A 17,787-nucleotide genomic window follows, 5' to 3' on the forward strand; every position below is an offset into this window, starting at 1 on the left:
AAATAACACTACATTTACATTTTTATTTAAGGCCTTTCTAAAGTACTTTCTCCGTATAAGAAATGAAAGGTTTCTCTTTTACTACCTATTATACTGCATTTATACTTTCTCATTAAAAACTGAGAAAACCATAAAAGGTTTATGTACTTATTAACATGTACATCTGTACCTGAGTTAATGAAAAATCCATAACTTGACTGTTCGATTCCTTCTTTCCACGTTGTTCCATTATTTTTACATGTTGCAGAGTAGAAATGTTTCTTAAACCTCTGAGCTGCTGATGTAATCTGTTTAATATAATAAAATACTTATGAAAATATGATATAAATACAGAGACCAACAGGCTCGTGTCAGGTTTTCACAGTGAAACAACTCAGTAACATGCTGTAACATTATATTTGAAGTGAAAAATTACTTTCAGCTCTCAGACTCTGTACTTACACTGTAATAAGAGAAGTTCGTCTCAGTCTGTGTTTGCACATATCATAAAACAAGCTTCTAAAATATGAAGCTTTGTTATAAAGGAAGAAATTGAATTTGCAACTATTTTTAATCTATAATTATTTTTCATGCAAAAATACAAACATGGATTGTTTCAGATATTAGTAAAGTGTTTATATCTTGTGATGCTCCTTTGCACAATAGAAAATATGTGAAACAGGACACATTAAAGTACTGAAACACACTGAACGAGGAGATGTTTAAATGCATTTGTGCTGTACAGAAAACAATAATGACACTTTGTGATTACACAGAATTCCAAATTCATTCCAGTTAGGACCTTTTTTTTAACACAGCTTTATTTCAGGTGAATTAATTTTCAGTTCTATCAGGCTGCTCAATAGCCAAACACTCATTACAGCTGTCTACAATTCAATGGAAAAAAGTAAAAAACAAAAAGACCAAAATAAAAACCACAAAAGCCACATTGTTTCTTTCATGTGTCATTAAATATATTCATTTGTGATAAACATAATATATTAGTATTACAAGACATTACACAACCATTTGCAATGGACACTACAAAACAACATTTACAAGCCAATGTATAAACATGAGCAGATAATGAACCAGGTATAATATGTGTGGGGAGCAGAAGTCTGGTCAAGAGTACCTTTCTGCAAACGCCTGCAAAACAAGTGGAAATGTGTCGGTACAGATGTGTTGGCAGAGACTTTATTAGCACATAGTAACTTTCAGACACACACAGTATGATGCACAGAGTATGGAAACATACCCGTGTATTAACGTGAGTGCTGGGTGTGGCTCCTTGTACGTGTTAATGTGCTGTATGTGTTTGTGATCCTCCGGGTGCAGGTAAACATGAGAAGTCTGTCTGACATTCATTGATTTTCTTTCCATTTATTTGAGCTTCTAGCGTTTGATAGATTTAGTTAATGTTTAATAATAATAAAAAAACAAACAGTAATACTATACAGCTATATAACAAGTAGACAAACTTAGACAACGCCTTTTTGTCGAGTACCAAGTGAAATCCAGTCCTCAAAAAGTCGCTTTGAGGTGACAAACTTTTGACACAATAAACGTGTGATATCTCATCACTCCACAGGTTATTTTCCCACAACACTGAATACTGTATACAAATTAAATGTGTACATAATTCACAATCATTGTTAGCCATCAGTCAGCTACAGTAATAGCGAGCATGCAGGACGTCAGTGGTAAAGTATGAGGTTTGTTTGATAGGTAGATATTTAACAAAGCCAGACTTCATCTGTTCTCTCTCAGGTTCATGGGGTATTCAACTTACTGTAAATTTAGTTATTCAATAGAGAATAAACCAAATTCTGACTCATCTGTAGGTCTGACACGTTTCAATATGGGTGGTAACGTCAGATCAGGAACATCAGTCATCTGCATCGTAGTAAGGTTTGAATTATCCGGCTGTTTTTGCATCATAAAATAGGACATTAGGGGATGTTTTTCTTTTTTTTTTGGATTCTAAAACTGTTTGTGAACATATCTAATATGTTCTAAAAACATCTAGTAATAATAAGTGCATGGTTGACAGGTCTACTCTACAGCTAGTTGATGCTACGGCATCTTCTACTAAAACGTAATGTCTATGAATGCACGTCTGGTTACTTTACATCGCAGAGGTCACAACCACATCGTACTGCTGATACACTGATAAGCGCTGAGCGTGTAACGAGATCATTATACAGAACGAGGAGAGGATCATTATGGCGTTTTGTTCCCACAATGATGAGGTAACACTCACATATGAGCAGGGAGCTCTCAGGCAATAATGGCACTCTGTAACCACAGATATGAACTATTTCACAATTTTTCACTTTCAGCTGCTGGAAAAGTTTCTCCAACGTTTGGCAGGTTGCAAGAGCAACTTATCATACATGAGTGGAGTCCCTCAATGCCATGCAGTAACGCTTCTTTTCACTGCTTTACACAGTACAGTGGAAATAGATCCTCTGAAAATACAAAAGGGTAGATGTATTACAGATGCAAACAGTAGATGCATGAGGACATCATGGGTGGAACAGTCGTGATGCGACTTATCTGTAACTTTAGGTGCAAACTCTGCAATTACACAACGAAACAAACCTTGAACGACAAACAGAACAACTGTTGAATGAGCTCCTTCACAAAAGTTCCTAAAAACACTAATCTCTTCGCTCCAACTCAGAGCAGCAGCACTCAGTCCTTCCTCCACCTCTCCTACTTCTCACCTCCGTCTCTAGCTTTTATTCTTCCAGTTAGTTGTTTTATTTATCCTCTCCTTCTCCTTCTATTCATCCCAGCAGAGACGTTCTTTTTGCCTCCATCTCTCCCCCCATCTCTCTCTTTCTCTCTCCTCTCCGGCTACTTTTAGCATTTTCCCCTCTTATCACGCTGTTGGAACTTCCTTAGTCGGCGGCCCCACAGGTCCTTCCACGGGATGAGGAGGCTTCCTTTGTCTGCCACCACACCACTCTGTCCGGGGGAGTCGTCGTCTGTACCCAGGAGCAGGTACTTCCTCCCAGGCTTGATCTTAGGGCACTTGCAGGCCACGTCCTTTGCGCGCACCCACAGCAGCTGGTCCCCACGGCGAATGCGGTGCTCACCTTGTTTGTAGACAGAAATGATGTTGACGGTGAACTTCCACCACTCGCCTGCTTTGTCTCCTTTTAGAACGTGCACTTGGACAGCTAATGGAGGAGACACAAAAAGCAGAGTTTAAGTCACCAACAGGAGAAGAAGGCCATTTAATAAACCTGTGATTTCCAGTTGGACATCTGTATCCCTTTGTACACCTGAGAATCAATTAACCAATTAACATCTGAACATCACATGGTGCTGATGATGAATAAGTAAACAAAGTATTTAGTTAAGGTTAAGAGTTGGAGCAATGTAGCCACAAATAAACTGTGGAAATGTATATAAAAGAAGAATAACCACTAAAATACTAAGTTATGGATATAACATTTGAAACTGTTAGCAAGTTAGAAGTATATGATGCTAGAAGTAACAGGTACAAGGTTGAAATACTTTACTTCAAATAACAGATAAGCTGTTGAAATAGTGGATAAGAGTTGAAATTTAATTAAAAGCAGGTAGTTAAAGGAGCTGATTGAAATATCTGAAAGTAACGAATAAAGACTGAAACCTTTAACGTTTTTCCAACTCTCAGTGACTGTAGTGAAATACAGTAATAGTATCTACTTTTATATCATTCATAGTGTTAAATAACATTCATTTCCAATTCAAATGCACATGTGGAACATACTGTTGGTAAGAGCACTTAACATCATCGGTGGTGACACATCAAAGGTTGGGAACCACTGACAAATTAAAACAGCATCTTTAAAAAGTGTTGGCGTCGTCTGCGGCCTCGGACACATGCCAACACTTTTATACAGCATTGTATATAATGTCCAATAAAAGCGGCTGTTTAAACGCGACCTAGAAAGTGCTGAGTTTGCTGCGTGTCAAGGGTGCCTCCCTCATGTCTGACCTATGACCTTTCCTTGTTGTGTTCCTGAGAATACGCCCTATTACAGCAACAGTTGCCACAGCAGACCCTATACGGACACAACGGACACTTCCTCACGAAGAGCCGAGGAACTTTTCCTTCAGCCATCTGCTTTGGATTTTCAGGTGTAATCCAACCTGGTAACTATTGGAAAACCACTTGAAGACATGAAGTAAAGCTCCCCTGACGAAGAAGCTATTACTTCATCACACTGATTGCAGCAAGAGGTGAACAGCTTAACAGCATCGGAGCTAATCTGTGCTTGAAGTGGTTTCAGACAGGGCTGTGCCATCAAGGTGTGAGTGTGTGAGAATTCATTTAATCTGGAGACAATTGGATTAGATGACGTGAAACACTCAAGAGGTCAGAGGCACAGGTTTGGTTTTCATTGATCCCATGTGTGAAAAGTAAAGTGGAAGTTCATTCTAGTACCTACTAGTACTAAACTGCTGTGTTTCCTATGGTTTTAATCATTTTTTAACTGCACACAACACACTTTGAGCGTCTTTGTGTCTGTAATGAACAATTATCCTGTAGGCAAATAAAGATGTGAACTGAACTGAACTGAAATTCTCATGTACATACTTAGATAATGTGTTTGATTTTAACATTGCAAGACATGAAAGTTTGATGTAATGATGTAATAATAACATGAAAACTGTGTTTTCTCTGTTATTTTATCCTGATTGATCAGTGTTGGTCTTTTCTGATTGCACATTATCACTTTCTGTGTTCATCATTTGTTCCTGATAACTGCCAAGAATGAAGAGAACCACAGGAGTGGGGTGTTTGAGTGTGTGTGTCGGTGTGGGGTGTTTGAGTGTGTGTGTCGGTGTGGGGTGTTTGAGTGTGTGTGTGTCGGTGTGGGGTGTTTCAGTGTGTGTGTGTCGGTGTGGGGTGTTTGAGTGTGTGTGTCGGTGTGGGGTGTTTGGAGTGTGTGTGTCGGTGTGGGGTGTTTGAGTGTGTGTGTCGGTGTGGGGTGTTTGAGTGTGTGTGTCGGTGTGGGGTGTTTCAGTGTGTGTGTGTCGGTGTGGGGTGTTTGAGTGTGTGTGTGTCGGTGTGGGGTGTTTGAGTGTGTGTGTCGGTGTGGGGTGTTTGAGTGTGTGTGTGTCGGTGTGGGGTGTTTGAGTGTGTGTGTCGGTGTGGGGTGTTTGAGTGTGTGTGTGTCGGTGTGGGGTGTTTGAGTGTGTGTGTCGGTGTGGGGTGTTTGAGTGTGTGTGTCGGTGTGGGGTGTTTGAGTGTGTGTCGGTGTGTCGGTGTGGGGTGTTTGAGTGTGTGTGTCGGTGTGGGGTGTTTCAGTGTGTGTGTCGGTGTGGGGTGTTTGAGTGTGTGTGTCGGTGTGGGGTGTTTGAGTGTGTGTGTCGGTGTGGGGTGTTTGAGTGTGTGTGTCGGTGTGGGTGTTTGAGTGTGTGTGTCGGTGTGGGGTGTTTTCAGTGTGTGTGTGTCGGTGTGGGGTGTTTGTTTCAGTGTGTGTGTGTCGGTGTGGGGTGTTGTTGAGTGTGTGTGTCGGTGTGGGGTTTTCAGTGTGTGTGTCGGTGTGGGGTGTTTGAGTGTGTGTGTGGTGTGGGGTGTTTGAGTGTGTGTGTCGGTGTGGGGGGTTTGAGTGTGTGTGTCGGTGTGGGGTGTTTGTGAGTGTGTGTGTCGGTGTGGGGTGTTTCAGTGTGTGTGTGTCGGTGTGGGGTGTTTGAGTGTGTGTGTGTCGGTGTGGGGTGTTTGAGTGTGTGTGTCGGTGTGGGGTGTTTCAGTGTGTGTCGGTGTGGGGTGTTTGAGTGTGTGTGTCGGTGTGGGGTGTTTGAGTGTGTGTGTCGGTGCGCGGTGTGGGGTGTTTCAGTGTGTGTGTCGGTGTGGGGTGTATGAGTGTGTGTGTCGGTGTGGGGTGTTTGAGTGTGTGTGTCGGTGTGGGGTGTTTGAGTGTGTGTGTCGGTGTGGGGTGTTTGAGTGTGTGTGTGTCGGTGTGGGGTGTTTGAGTGTGGGTGTGTCGGTGTGGGGTGTTTGAGTGTGTGTGTGTCGGTGTGGGGTGTGGTGTGGGTGTTTGAGTGTGTGTCGGTGTGGGGTGTGGGGTGTTTGAGTGTGTGTGTCGGGGTGGGGTGTTTGAGTGTGTGTGTCGGTGTGGGGTGTTTGAGTGTGTGTGTGTCGGTGTGGGGTGTTTGAGTGTGTGTGTCGGTGTGGGGTGTGGGGTGTTTGAGTGTGTGTGTCGGTGTGGGGTGTTTGAGTGTGTGTGTCGGTGTGGGGTGTTTGAGTGTGGGTGTGTCGGTGTGGGGTGTTTGAGTGTGTGTGTCGGTGTGGGGTGTTTGAGTGTGGGTGTGTCGGTGTGGGGTGTTTGAGTGTGTGTGTGTCGGTGTGGGGTGTTTGAGTGTGTGTGTGTCGGTGTGGGGTGTTTGAGTGTGTGTGTCGGTGTGGGGTGTTTGAGTGTGTGTGTGTCGGTGTGGGGTGTTTGAGTGTGGGTGTGTCGGTGTGGGGTGTTTGAGTGTGTGTGGTCGGTGTGGGGTGTTGAGTGTGTGTGTCGGTGGGGGTGTTTGAGTGTGTGTGTGTCGTGTGGGGTGTTTGAGTGTGTGTGTCGGTGTGGGGTGTTTCAGTGTGGGTGTGTCGGTGTGGGGTGTTTCAGTGTGTGTGTCGGTGTGGGGTGTTTGAGTGTGTGTGTGTGTGTCGGTGTGGGGTGTTTGAGTGTGTGTGTCGGTGTGGGGTGTTTGAGTGTGTGTGTCGGTGTGGGGTGTTTCAGTGTGGGTGTGTCGGTGTGGGGTGTTTCAGTGTGTGTGTCGGTGTGGGGTGTTTGAGTGTGTGTGTGTGTGTGTGTCGGTGTGGGGTGTTTGAGTGTGTGTGTCGGTGCGCTGTGACCAAATTGCACACACACAATTTCAGAAGAAAGAAGGTTTGTTGGGCTGAGTAGAGCGAGCTCTCACAGCCCTGCCATTCATCGCAGCCCTCTCCTTCATCCACACACATAAAGGGTGTGTGAGGAGGGGGTCCAAGGAGGGGCCACTATTTGTCTTCCCAGCCACAGAAAAAGTTCCAGGAGAATCGGGATGTGTTTCCGACCTCATGAGCTGTCCGGGTTCTGCTCCCAGAGCCTCATCCAACTCGCTCAGCGTGAGAATTCGGCAGAGGTAGCTCTCTCCTCTCGAGGCCGAGGAGACTCGGTTACAGCGTCCAGGCCCGGCCTCTGTGTCGGCTTCTCTTTCTCTCTCAAGTACGTTCTCAGTCGGTGCAGTGTATTTAAACACAAATCCGCACACACCTTCTGTCGCTTGGTGTGAGCTAAATAGACACCAGAGCATGGGAGCGCAGGGTCAAACAATCTATTACAAAACAGTGAGCAGTGTTTGGTGAGCCAGACGGGGAGAGAGAAGTGTGAGATGATCCCGCTCTCGCACAATGGCTGCCAACCGGGTCGCAGCCAAACTTCCCACTGAGTTTATCTCCTTTGGGCGGTGTGCTGCGGCTTGACACTGCATGCCACCAACAAGCGAGGGCTAATGAAATTAGAGCCTGCTTAATTACCACACTGGGGCCTCTGTCCCTTCTGGTTATCAGCTGCGAGAATGATCAGGGACCTGCTACCCTTGGGTGAGCACAGAAGGGTGGCCGGGGAGGCCGGGGGCCCTGCCTTTGAGCACTATCCCGGAACGTCGGTAAACACGCGGCCCTTTGATTCATTGTCTTCCTGGTGGCAGGGAGAGGGAGGGTACGTGTGTGCAGAGGAGGGTGTCAGGCGAGGATATAATCCCTTTGTGTCCACCGTCTCCGTAGCTACGGCGGTGATGAAAAACAAAAATTGAATAAACAAAACATATTTCTTTCTCTCCGGGGTGGCAATCCGTCACCGTCTGCCTAATTTACCACCTATTGGTGCCCCGAGGAATGCTCGGTGCCGGCAGAGGAGCACAACTGTGTTTAAACAGAGGGACCCTTCCCGTGACCCCTGGGGGCCGAGTGCATCGGCGCTCACACATGGGGGTTGTGGTCCTTAAAGAACCCCAGAAAAACAAGGCGACAGGCCTGAGAAATGAATTAGACGTTGGGCGTAGGGAATGCTAAGCAATGATGTCTGCCACGCTGCCAGGATCATCTGCTTCCAGACAGGAACTTCAGAGAAAACCAACAGGAACCTGCCTCCCTGATTTATAGACGCGGGGCCTGTGTCAGCTCTGGTGATTAAGATTTAAGGCAACGGAAATATGAATAATGACGCTGTTTGGCCTCCTCGCAAAATACAGCAAATGGACTGAATTACTGTCAATGCAACTGTGAGGGCGACTTAAATATATCGAGTTGGACGCAGTTTAAAGTATCTGAAGCTGCTGCTGCTGATTCTGAATGACAGACAAGTTTTAAATTATCTCTGCTGAAGGGTTGTGCGATGAACAACAGACGCAGTGGAATCTGAATCATTCAAATGTTTTTAACGACGTTTCTACTGATTCGTGTTCAGCTCAGGATTAAAGAAGCCGAGTGTCTTTATAGTTGATGCTCACACGAGGAGAGAACATCCAGTCTGAAGGTTTTATCCTGTGTCTCTGTGCTGTACAGATGTGGATCCAATGAGAGCAGATAAAACATGATATTGCAGTGATTCATGGTTCATAAAATCCAGAAAGTAGACTGGACCTTGCTACGTGAGCCACACAGTGGGATTCTCCCCCTGCGTCTGTTTTATCCTCCCGTTTGTGAATCACAGACACTGCACCTGTATCATTAATCTTCACATTTTCCTTCCTGCTCCAAGTCGTTGATGAGTTTGACAACATTTTTAAATTCATCATTTCAGACCCTGTAATATAATATTTATTCACCCTGGCGCCTCATTGTTGAATGTATTTCAGCTGCACCACTTGTTCTGAGGAATCGTGAACAACGTGACGCGGTTACTGTGTGTTTTGGCTTCTGTTATCAGTTTGGGATTTGTTCTAAAATACCTGATACTTTTGCCAAATGCCTCAGTCTGACGAGGCCCGAGCGAGGAAACGCAGACATACACCTGCAGCCTGTGCACAGGTTAATATGCTGCTGATCAGGAGAAGGGTGCAGAACAAGGAGGTGCCGCGTTCTTACACAACACGGATTTCACCAGCTGTCAGAATCTAAGTACTGTAAATAAAAGGAGGCATCGTGCTTTGTTTTACCTTTTATATGAGCTGTGTCCTATTTGAACCTGTATCAGTGAACACGACCTGTCGAACTAACCATCACTGAAATGCAAAGAGCAGCATCAGCGTGTGTGCTGGCTCTGCTCATCATCTAATTAAGCGAGACGTCTGACCTCCTGACCTCCCGACTGCTGGCTGATGTGTGGCAGCTCGTCACCGGACTCACTCACCGTAGTCTTTTTTACAGTACTTCTTCATGGTGATCTTCATCTTTCCCTTGGAAGCTTTACAGTGAGATTCACAATCTGGAGAAAGAGAGATGGGGGGAAACAAAGAGTTAAAGTCAGGCAGCAAATTTCAACCTGCAACGAATAAAATGAAGCATAAATAAAGTTTCAGTTTCATGAGTTCAGGCCCCCACTGAATGTGGTCCCTTGCGTCACTCTGTTCGTGCCCCTGGGGTGTTAGAGATGCCTTCATGGAGCCACTGTGAAGCGGATTAAAGCTCACACAGATCCTCCTGTGTCTGTCAACACGCTCCTACCACACTCCTCCCAGCTATCCCACTCCGGCCTGCTCCCTCGTCAGTGTCCTGGCATGCATTGGGTAAGCTCTGAGAGCCGCGGAGGTCACCCCCGCCCAAAGGAAGGTCATGAGGGGAAATTAGCTTGTGACCTACCAAAAATTAGCCGAGACCTTTAGCAGCATTTGGCCGCATGAGGCGAGGAAGTGACTAAGACCAGCTGAGGCTAAATGTCCTGTGAAGCTCTCAGACGTGTGATTAATGTCTCGAGGGCGTTATCGATGGCCGCTGCTATCGCCTGTCACCGAGCCAGGTACCTTTTGTACCGAGGGAGCTGGTGGGGGCAACGGAGGCCAAATTGAAAATTGAAATCATTTGTTCCCTCCACTTTCTACTGACTGACACAAATTGGAACCAGATCATCTCTGAGTGTCGCCCCCCTCCCACTCCGCCTCTCCCAGAGCAATAAGCCTTGTGCTCTTTTCTGGGGGGGTGGGAAAGCTGGGCTGGGCAGTGTGAAGAGAAAGGAGGGGGCAGTTGAGAGAGAGGGGACCTTTCAGCTTGCCTGAATATGGACAAACTTCATTATTTCTTCCAGCCCTCTGTCCAGTCTTCCCCTTTCTTCCCCATTATGCTCCGTGTGAATGAGGTTGCCTGGGTAATGATGGGGGAAGAAAAAAACGCCCCTCTCCTCCCTCTCAGAAAAAAAAAAAAAAAAAAGCGAGAGAGCGGTTTGGGACTTGGGATGAGGATCGAATTCATGTATGTGGAGAAAGCGTTTCTGCTGGAATGCCTGGCTGCTTTCTGCAGTGGCGGCAGAAATAAGAAAAGAGGAAATCCCAAAGTAAATGAATTTGACGAGTCCATATCGAGCACGCCTCATTTCCATGTAAATGAAGTGGTGAGGGCGGGGGGGCTCTTTATCTTCCTCTGGCCCCTGGGGGCCTTCATCATACCTCTCTTTGCTAGCAGACGTTGCCCATTAGCCCCTTAGCGCGATCACCGCAGTGGGGCATTACACCCAGAGCTCTCATTAAGGTCCAATCTCCTGCTGCGAGGACAAACGCCCCCTTTGTGCGCCCCCGCAGCAGTGCCACGTTCATTCTGCGGGGCCCCCGGGGACCACACTGCTCCTAATTTGGAGGGCGGTGTCTGTGTGCAGTTTCTGACAGGAGTCCAAACTCCTCACAGCCTCGGCTGTCGCTGCAGCAGGAAGTGGGACTCGCAACAAAGCTCGGTGAAGTCAGTGGCGCCACAGTCGTCAGACTCTGATCGATGATCAGAAGTGACTCAGCCTACTCACACAAAACAGAAGCTGATGTACAGTTCATACCGTGATGTGTCAGAAGTACTCTGATCTCTAACTAAAGGAGCAGTACCACGTGTAGAACTACTCAAGTGAAGGTGCTGCATTCAAAATATCTTAGATCCAAAAATATCAAAAGTAAAAGTTCTTTTTTAGTAGTAAATAATTAATTATTATTTATTAACAATGAATGTGATAATACTGTTGTAATCCAATTTGATGCATTAGAGTAGTAGTAGTTGTAGTAACTAGTCTATAGAGTAGGAAAATAAATAGTAGTAGTAATGGTGCAGTGACTCTGAAAGTGAAATTATGAAGTGGCAGAAATACTTGTACTTAAATTACTCAGTTACTGTCCAACACTGACTTCCACTAAAATGTCCAGTTCTTTAAGTTCTAATCGTGCGTTGTGCAGTAACATATTTATAATATTAAACATCTGCATTTGTTCAATCCACAGTGTAAAAATACTCTGTTGCAGTAAAAATCCTGCATTGTATACGTTTTTAAGTTAAAGTACAAACAGTAAAAAATATGAATCACTGAAGCATTCATGTGTTCATCACTTCTATTTCTCTCCACCAGAGATAAAAAAATAGTTTATAAAACTATGTTAATTCATCATAATTGATGTTTTGTGTCATTAATCTGTAAATTAACTAGTAGCTATTAATGTAGTGTCCACTTCAGCAAATATTTGTACTTTATTTACATCACTGTCGTTATGTGTACATGTACACACTGTATATGTACATACGTGTTCACTTGTCTTGAAGTTACTATTTGTACTGCAGTATTTTTTACTTCTTGTACCTGATAGTTTTATGTTCATGGTGACTTATGTAGCTTTGTCATTGTGTGTGTGTGTGTGTGTGTGTGTGTGTGTGTGCGCGCCACTAAAGAGTCTTTATATGCACAAACACATGCAGCCATTAAAGCTGCTTCTCATTTCTAAACTCTGAGGTAACAACGTTTACAGCCCGTTTGCTCCTGGACAAGTTCCATTTCTGTGATTCAGAGACAGAACCTGTAAACAGCATCGAACCTGCAGCTCTGCAGCTCGGTGACACGTCGCCCAGTGTCAGCAGCCTGACACGGAGACCCTCGACAGGGCACACGAACAATAGAGTCAGGCCGAGCTCAGTCTTGATTGAAATACAAACTGGTGCAAATGAAGCATGTAATCAGATTAGGGCTGAAACCCAGGGGAGGCGGCTGGGCAGGCTGGGAATACGGGTAACGGGGCCACAGGGAGCACTGGTAAAATATCTGGAGTTTACATCAGTGTCAGTCGAACCTCACTGACTGAGGAGTGGAAGGAAAAACACGCATGTGGAGAAATTCACTTATGACAGAGGAACAACGCATGCTTAAAAAGATCAATGTGCAGGTGGAATAACGTGTTGTCGTGTGTTCCTCACCTGTCGGCTCCTCATAGTTGGTGTAAGTCGCTGTCGGAGAGGCAACAGGGATCTCTGTGACAAAGAGGAACAGATGCATATTTTATTTCCTACTGTGATGAAAACTGAACGTAACTGACTGTATGTGGAGTTTACACCTGTGAGGAGAGGAAAGGAGCTCAGTTTCCTCCTCGGTGAGCAGAATCTGACCCCAGAGCTCATGAGAAACTCTTTGATTTAACTGGACGCCCTGTTAATAACAGCTCACTCTGACAAGTGTAGTGGGAAAGTGAGTTTCCCATTAATGTCCTGCTCCCTCCTGATTGCGGTATGTAGTAGGAACAGAGAGCCAAGGCCGCTGCTCTTGTTAAAGTCGGAGCTGGCAGGAAGTTTCATATCACAAACATTTTATAACGCACCATTAAAACCAAAAGACATTATCTCAGAAAGTATACGAGATTATATTCTCCTCCAGAACCCTATTTCCTCCAACTTTTACTCCACGTTTGTTACTTTCAAACTCAATGAAAGAAATTCAGCTCCAGGTTCACAGCTATAAATTATTGTTTCCGTTTTGGCCAAATGAATCCACACACGACTTTATCAGACATGTCCAGCTCACTCACACCGTGGACAATAGTCGGTGTATGTGCACGGCCTCCCAGACATCCCTCTTATCTTATCTGGCCATGCCTGATGCTACTCGCTCGTCTCTGTTTCTGTGAGGAGCTGGCGTTTATAGCCGTAGGCCTGGATTGTGCAGGCAGCTGATACAGCCAATAAACGTATCAGCCGTCATTCCCTCGGACTCGTTCTGGGGATTTATTGTGAGATGGACTGTTAACAGTGTTGAAGGCACACAGGGCCACGGTAGGCGAACACTAATGGTCTGTTTATCCAGGCTGTGCTTTAAACAGCCAAATGTTTTTCCAACATCATGGAACACAGGTATAAAACAGACGATGAGCCGTGAATTCATACGTAAGTACGTCCTGTCGTCTTCTTCTGTGGTACTGGTTTGGATTTCTTATCTGTGTAATATGGAGCCTGAGTATCGAAACCTGGACTTCAGGGTTTGGGAAACCAACTTGGCTGCAGGTTTGGTCACAACAGGATTTAAAAGTAGCTAAAGTTTGTGTTTGTGTGTAGAACTGACAGAATCAGACCCTGAATATGTCGTCTTAGTAATATCAACCAACAAGAGAGTTGGTAAAGCAGCTTGAAGAGGCCTGACAGAGCTACGTTATACACACACAGTGCATCCAGGCAGTTTTCACAGTGTTGAACATTTTCCAAAATGGATTCAATTCATTATTTTCCTCACAATTCTACAAAAAACTTCCCATAATGTCAAACTGATAGATGTTAGTTTGAAATCTTTGAGAATTACAAACACAGGTATTCACCTTCAGTCTTTGATCAGTTAGGGTTGAGGCACATTGAGTATGATGCTTGGCACCTATTTCTGGGCCGTTTCTACCTCTCAAACTACAGTGACTACTTCCTGGATGCACTATAGCAACACACACAGGAGCACGTTGGGGTTCACTGTCTTCCTCAAGAACTGGCCTCCTGTGACTAACATGTTACTGATGCTGATTGTCAGTGGAGTCATCTACGGCTGCTCTCTAGCTCGCCCGACACCGGCTGCTAACAGGGATTGGTATTCTCCAAAATGAGGCCGGCCTTACTGATGCAGGGAGCGATGGGGGAGCGGCTCTGCTGGTAGCCCTTTGCACAGCGGTTACAGGTGATTCCCGTGACTCCGTCCTTACAGGGGCATTGACCTGTTGTCTGGTTGCACGTCTTCCCTGCTGCTCCGACCGGATGGCAGTCGCACGCTGTGGAGGAAGCACAAGAACATAAGTTCAACCAACTTGTGAATTAGACTGACGAAACTAGAACCATTACAAAACAAATATCAGCTTTCACATGACTACAGCGAGTCTCTGGCTGCTCCTCTGCTGACGCTACATATTCCATCCAATAACAAGTCGTCTTAGCACTAGTGAGAAATCACTCGCATTAGAGCAGGCTGGGTTCCTTTCCAGACCATCACAGATGGAGAACTGGGCCTTACACCAGCATAAAACCTCAATCAAATTACACGTACCCTCCACCCATAACTGACTCTTCATTAAGTCTCTGGAAGAGCAAAGATCTTGATTAATGGTGGAGTTTCAGGGTCTTTCTGTGAGTTTCATTACAGTATGTATGTATGTGTGCAGTGTCGTCTGCAGAGCTGTGAGCTCTTCAGACCGAGTTTCCAATGTAAAGCTTTTTGGCAAAGAGTTCCCTGCAAATGCTGCCTGAATAATGTTTCCCATTAACGGACGAGTGGAACGCACTTCAAAGTGTGTGTAAGCTGTTAGTTGGGAGGATCGCACGTTTAAATGTGAGAAGTTTCTTCTCTGAGTGTGTGTGTGTGTGTGTGCTCTGCCAAACATTTACCATAAAGCCAATGTTTGAAGTGGAGGCCCAGCGTCCCTATTAGCCCTGCATGTGTTATATGTACCAGCAGAGTCATCTGAAATCTGCTTGAAGTGGTCCAGTGGAGGTTGGATTTGCTTTTAGCTGGAATTTATGAAGCTTCACGAACATAACGAGATGCTTATTAAAAGGTTTTTTTAAAACTTGTTTTTGTTCCACTTGATTTGAATCATAAAAGCTTCTGCCAAGTGTATCTGTTAGAATCAAATCAGACGGGGAATTTTTAGGGATTCGGTTCATTTCCTCTGAGAATTCAGCAGCAGTGGTGTCAGTACATTAATTCAAGAAGAGGATGAGAGAGACGCTCTGGAAAACTCAATCACGAATCATAATTAATAAACTTATTTCACAAAATGTTTTAGATGATCATTCAGATAAAAAAAACCCTATTAGTAAAATCAGGAATAAAATGCTGCTGCTGATTATAATAAAAAACCTTATTCATAAGTAGATTAACACCACAGAACATACAACCAAAGAAAAGAGAATTAAATAGAATCAATACAAAACAATAAAAGAAGGTAAAAAGAGTGAAATAAAGAAAGAAAGAAAGAAAGAAATACACCAGATACAACTTGATGTGGGAGAACAGAAAAATAAAACGTTTGTTACTTGCTTCATTAAATTATGAACAATTAGAAGGGAGTTCTGAATGGGATGACTTGACCTCAGAGACCTCCGTCACATCACTGGGTGTGTGCAAATCTTTCCATGGTTGTGTGGTCCAGAGGTGGGAAGTAACTATAATAAGTACAATCTTAATGTACTTTGGTCCATCTGTTATTTCCATTTAATAGTACAGTTTTACTCCACTACATTTTACAGCTGCAGTTACTGCAGAATCAGATCAGTGATACAAAACAAACTAACACACATTATATATTATTACAAGTTTAACTAAGGTGTAATAATAAAGATATTAAATTTCCCTTTATCTTTACCAGCTGCATCATTAAAGTGATGCAGCTATGTTTACAGTATAATTTAATAATCCAGTACATTACTTTACACTACTTTTACTTTTGGTATTAGGTACAACTTAATGTTGATGGTAAAACTTTTACTCAAATAATAATTTGACTGAACTTTTATTAGAACTTGAGTTTTATTTGTAGCATAGTACTTCTACATTAAGTTAATATTTGTACTACACCTGAGTACTTCTACTACTGATCAGCACCATATTCTTTAAATAAAAGGGAAACTGAATAAATAACACAGCTTATAATTATCAACAACCTGATTTTATTGTTTTGTTATTAAAATTTAACTTTTCTTATATTTCATGATGGACACACCCCACAGTGAAAAGCCTCAGGCCTACAGGGGGCGCTACAGCAGGAACTTTCAACATGCAGTTGAGTGTGGGGGGGTCTGTACAGCAGCTGAATGGTTTTTAAGGGGTGTGCAGTGCAGTGAACCAGCTTCACCTCTCCATGTTTCCACTGCGCTTGATGAGGGGTGAAGTTGTTAATCTGGGAAATAAAACACGAGGAATTCCTCAGATCCACAGGAGACGGACACATTTTAGATGGAACCTCCAACGTTTCAGCAAATCGTTGGGTCGATGTTGAGTTGAGATGTTGGGCAGGGAGGGGGTTAAGGAACTGAGAATGAAAGCAGACTTCCTCCTGGCTGTGTTTCCTGTCCAGCTCCAGCAGAGTGAGATGGTTGGCTGATTTGAACAATAAATACAGACTGTAACTGATGTCACTTCGCCCTGTTTTTGTCACCTGAGCAGAAAAGCAGCAATCAGGCTGTTTGGGTTTGATCCCAGAGCGCTGATCTGGGTGTGTGGAGAGACGGAGAGAGGGGGCCTGAAGTGTTGGGGTTACTGCTCCAGCTGTTTGGAAAGGCTCTGCAGAGATCTACGGATGTTGCTACAACACTAAGCGAAGTGAGAACCAGCCCTGGCACAGAGAAATGCAAAGAATGTGTGCAGATGATGAAGCTGGAGTCCAGCAGTAAACCGAAGCTCTCTCTCTGTCGCCTCCGTCGCTCAGTGTCAATGAAGGGGGAGGACTGTTGTGGCAGGAAGTAGGAAATCTCATGTTGCTGTTTCCTGTGTTTAAACAGCCAGCGGTGGACCAACGACAGGCTCAGCAGCCAATCGCTGCTCACTGGTGGATGTGGCTGCAGACCACAGTATGTGCATCAGCCCAGAGTCACTCATTTGTCATTACTGCAGTATGTGGTAGGATGTAGAACGACTTCGTTTGGAAGCAGCATGCAGGAGGAAAACGAGCTGCATGTGAAAAGCTTTTGTTCATTTCTCCTCTAAACAAACTAAATCAGAGAAAAGAGGCTTCACACAGAAACACACAGAGATCAAGAAGAACTAGTAAAAACCATATGAAGTACTTCTAAAGTGTACTTTAATGTCAGGAAGTGCAAATTTAGACCGTTGGAATTTTCTTGTTCTCCCTCTCCAGTATTTACTTATAAGAAGTAACTTAACTTAAACTGTACTTTACTGTACTCATATATAGTACACTGAAAAAAAACTATAGATAAATAGTACATTAGTACCCAACAGTTAATAATGTATGGTTCATTAGTACAATACCTTCACACTCTGCTGTTAAATTTACTTCTATCAAACTTTTAGAAATACTTGAAGTCATTGTTAGATTAACAGTATATAGGTGTGAATGAGTCAATTATATTACAGTAAAACGCTCTTTTACTGTTTTTAATTATAGTAAATAGATTTATTTTATTAAACTTTTAAAAATTACTTTACTGAAAAACTCATAGAAATGATATTTTAGTGAGGACATTTTGTGAATAATCTTTAAAAGTGGATTCATATTTAGGTTTATACGAAGCACATTTGAAAAAGTACTGAGCAGTATAAAAGAGATTTAGGTGCAACTGAACTTGATATGATACAGTCAAGTGCACTTAAATATATTTTAATTAGCATAAATTAAACATGTATCGTTAAAGTGTAAGTGCATGGAGGTAAACTAAGTTTAATGTTGTAAAGTGTA

General features: G+C 43.8%; 1 protein-coding gene across 2 annotated transcripts in view; it reads right to left on the bottom strand.

Annotated features, from left to right (window-relative positions):
* Positions 1-623: 623 nt before the first annotated feature.
* Positions 624-17,787, bottom strand: part of ntn1b (netrin 1b) — a 38,047-nt gene continuing 20,883 nt past the window's right edge. For both annotated transcript variants that reach the window (XM_026360716.1, XM_026360724.1), the window contains exons 4-7: positions 13,996-14,145; positions 12,326-12,379; positions 9,306-9,380; positions 624-3,167 (exon numbers count right to left, since the gene is read on the bottom strand). In XM_026360716.1, coding sequence (XP_026216501.1) covers positions 2,848-3,167; positions 9,306-9,380; positions 12,326-12,379; positions 13,996-14,145 — 599 coding nt within the window. In that variant the 3' untranslated portion in view covers positions 624-2,847. The remainder of the gene's footprint in view (positions 3,168-9,305; positions 9,381-12,325; positions 12,380-13,995; positions 14,146-17,787) is intronic.

Source organism: Anabas testudineus, chromosome 8, assembly GCF_900324465.2.
Source record: "Anabas testudineus chromosome 8, fAnaTes1.2, whole genome shotgun sequence".
In the NCBI taxonomy this organism is placed as follows: domain Eukaryota; kingdom Metazoa; phylum Chordata; class Actinopteri; order Anabantiformes; family Anabantidae; genus Anabas; species Anabas testudineus.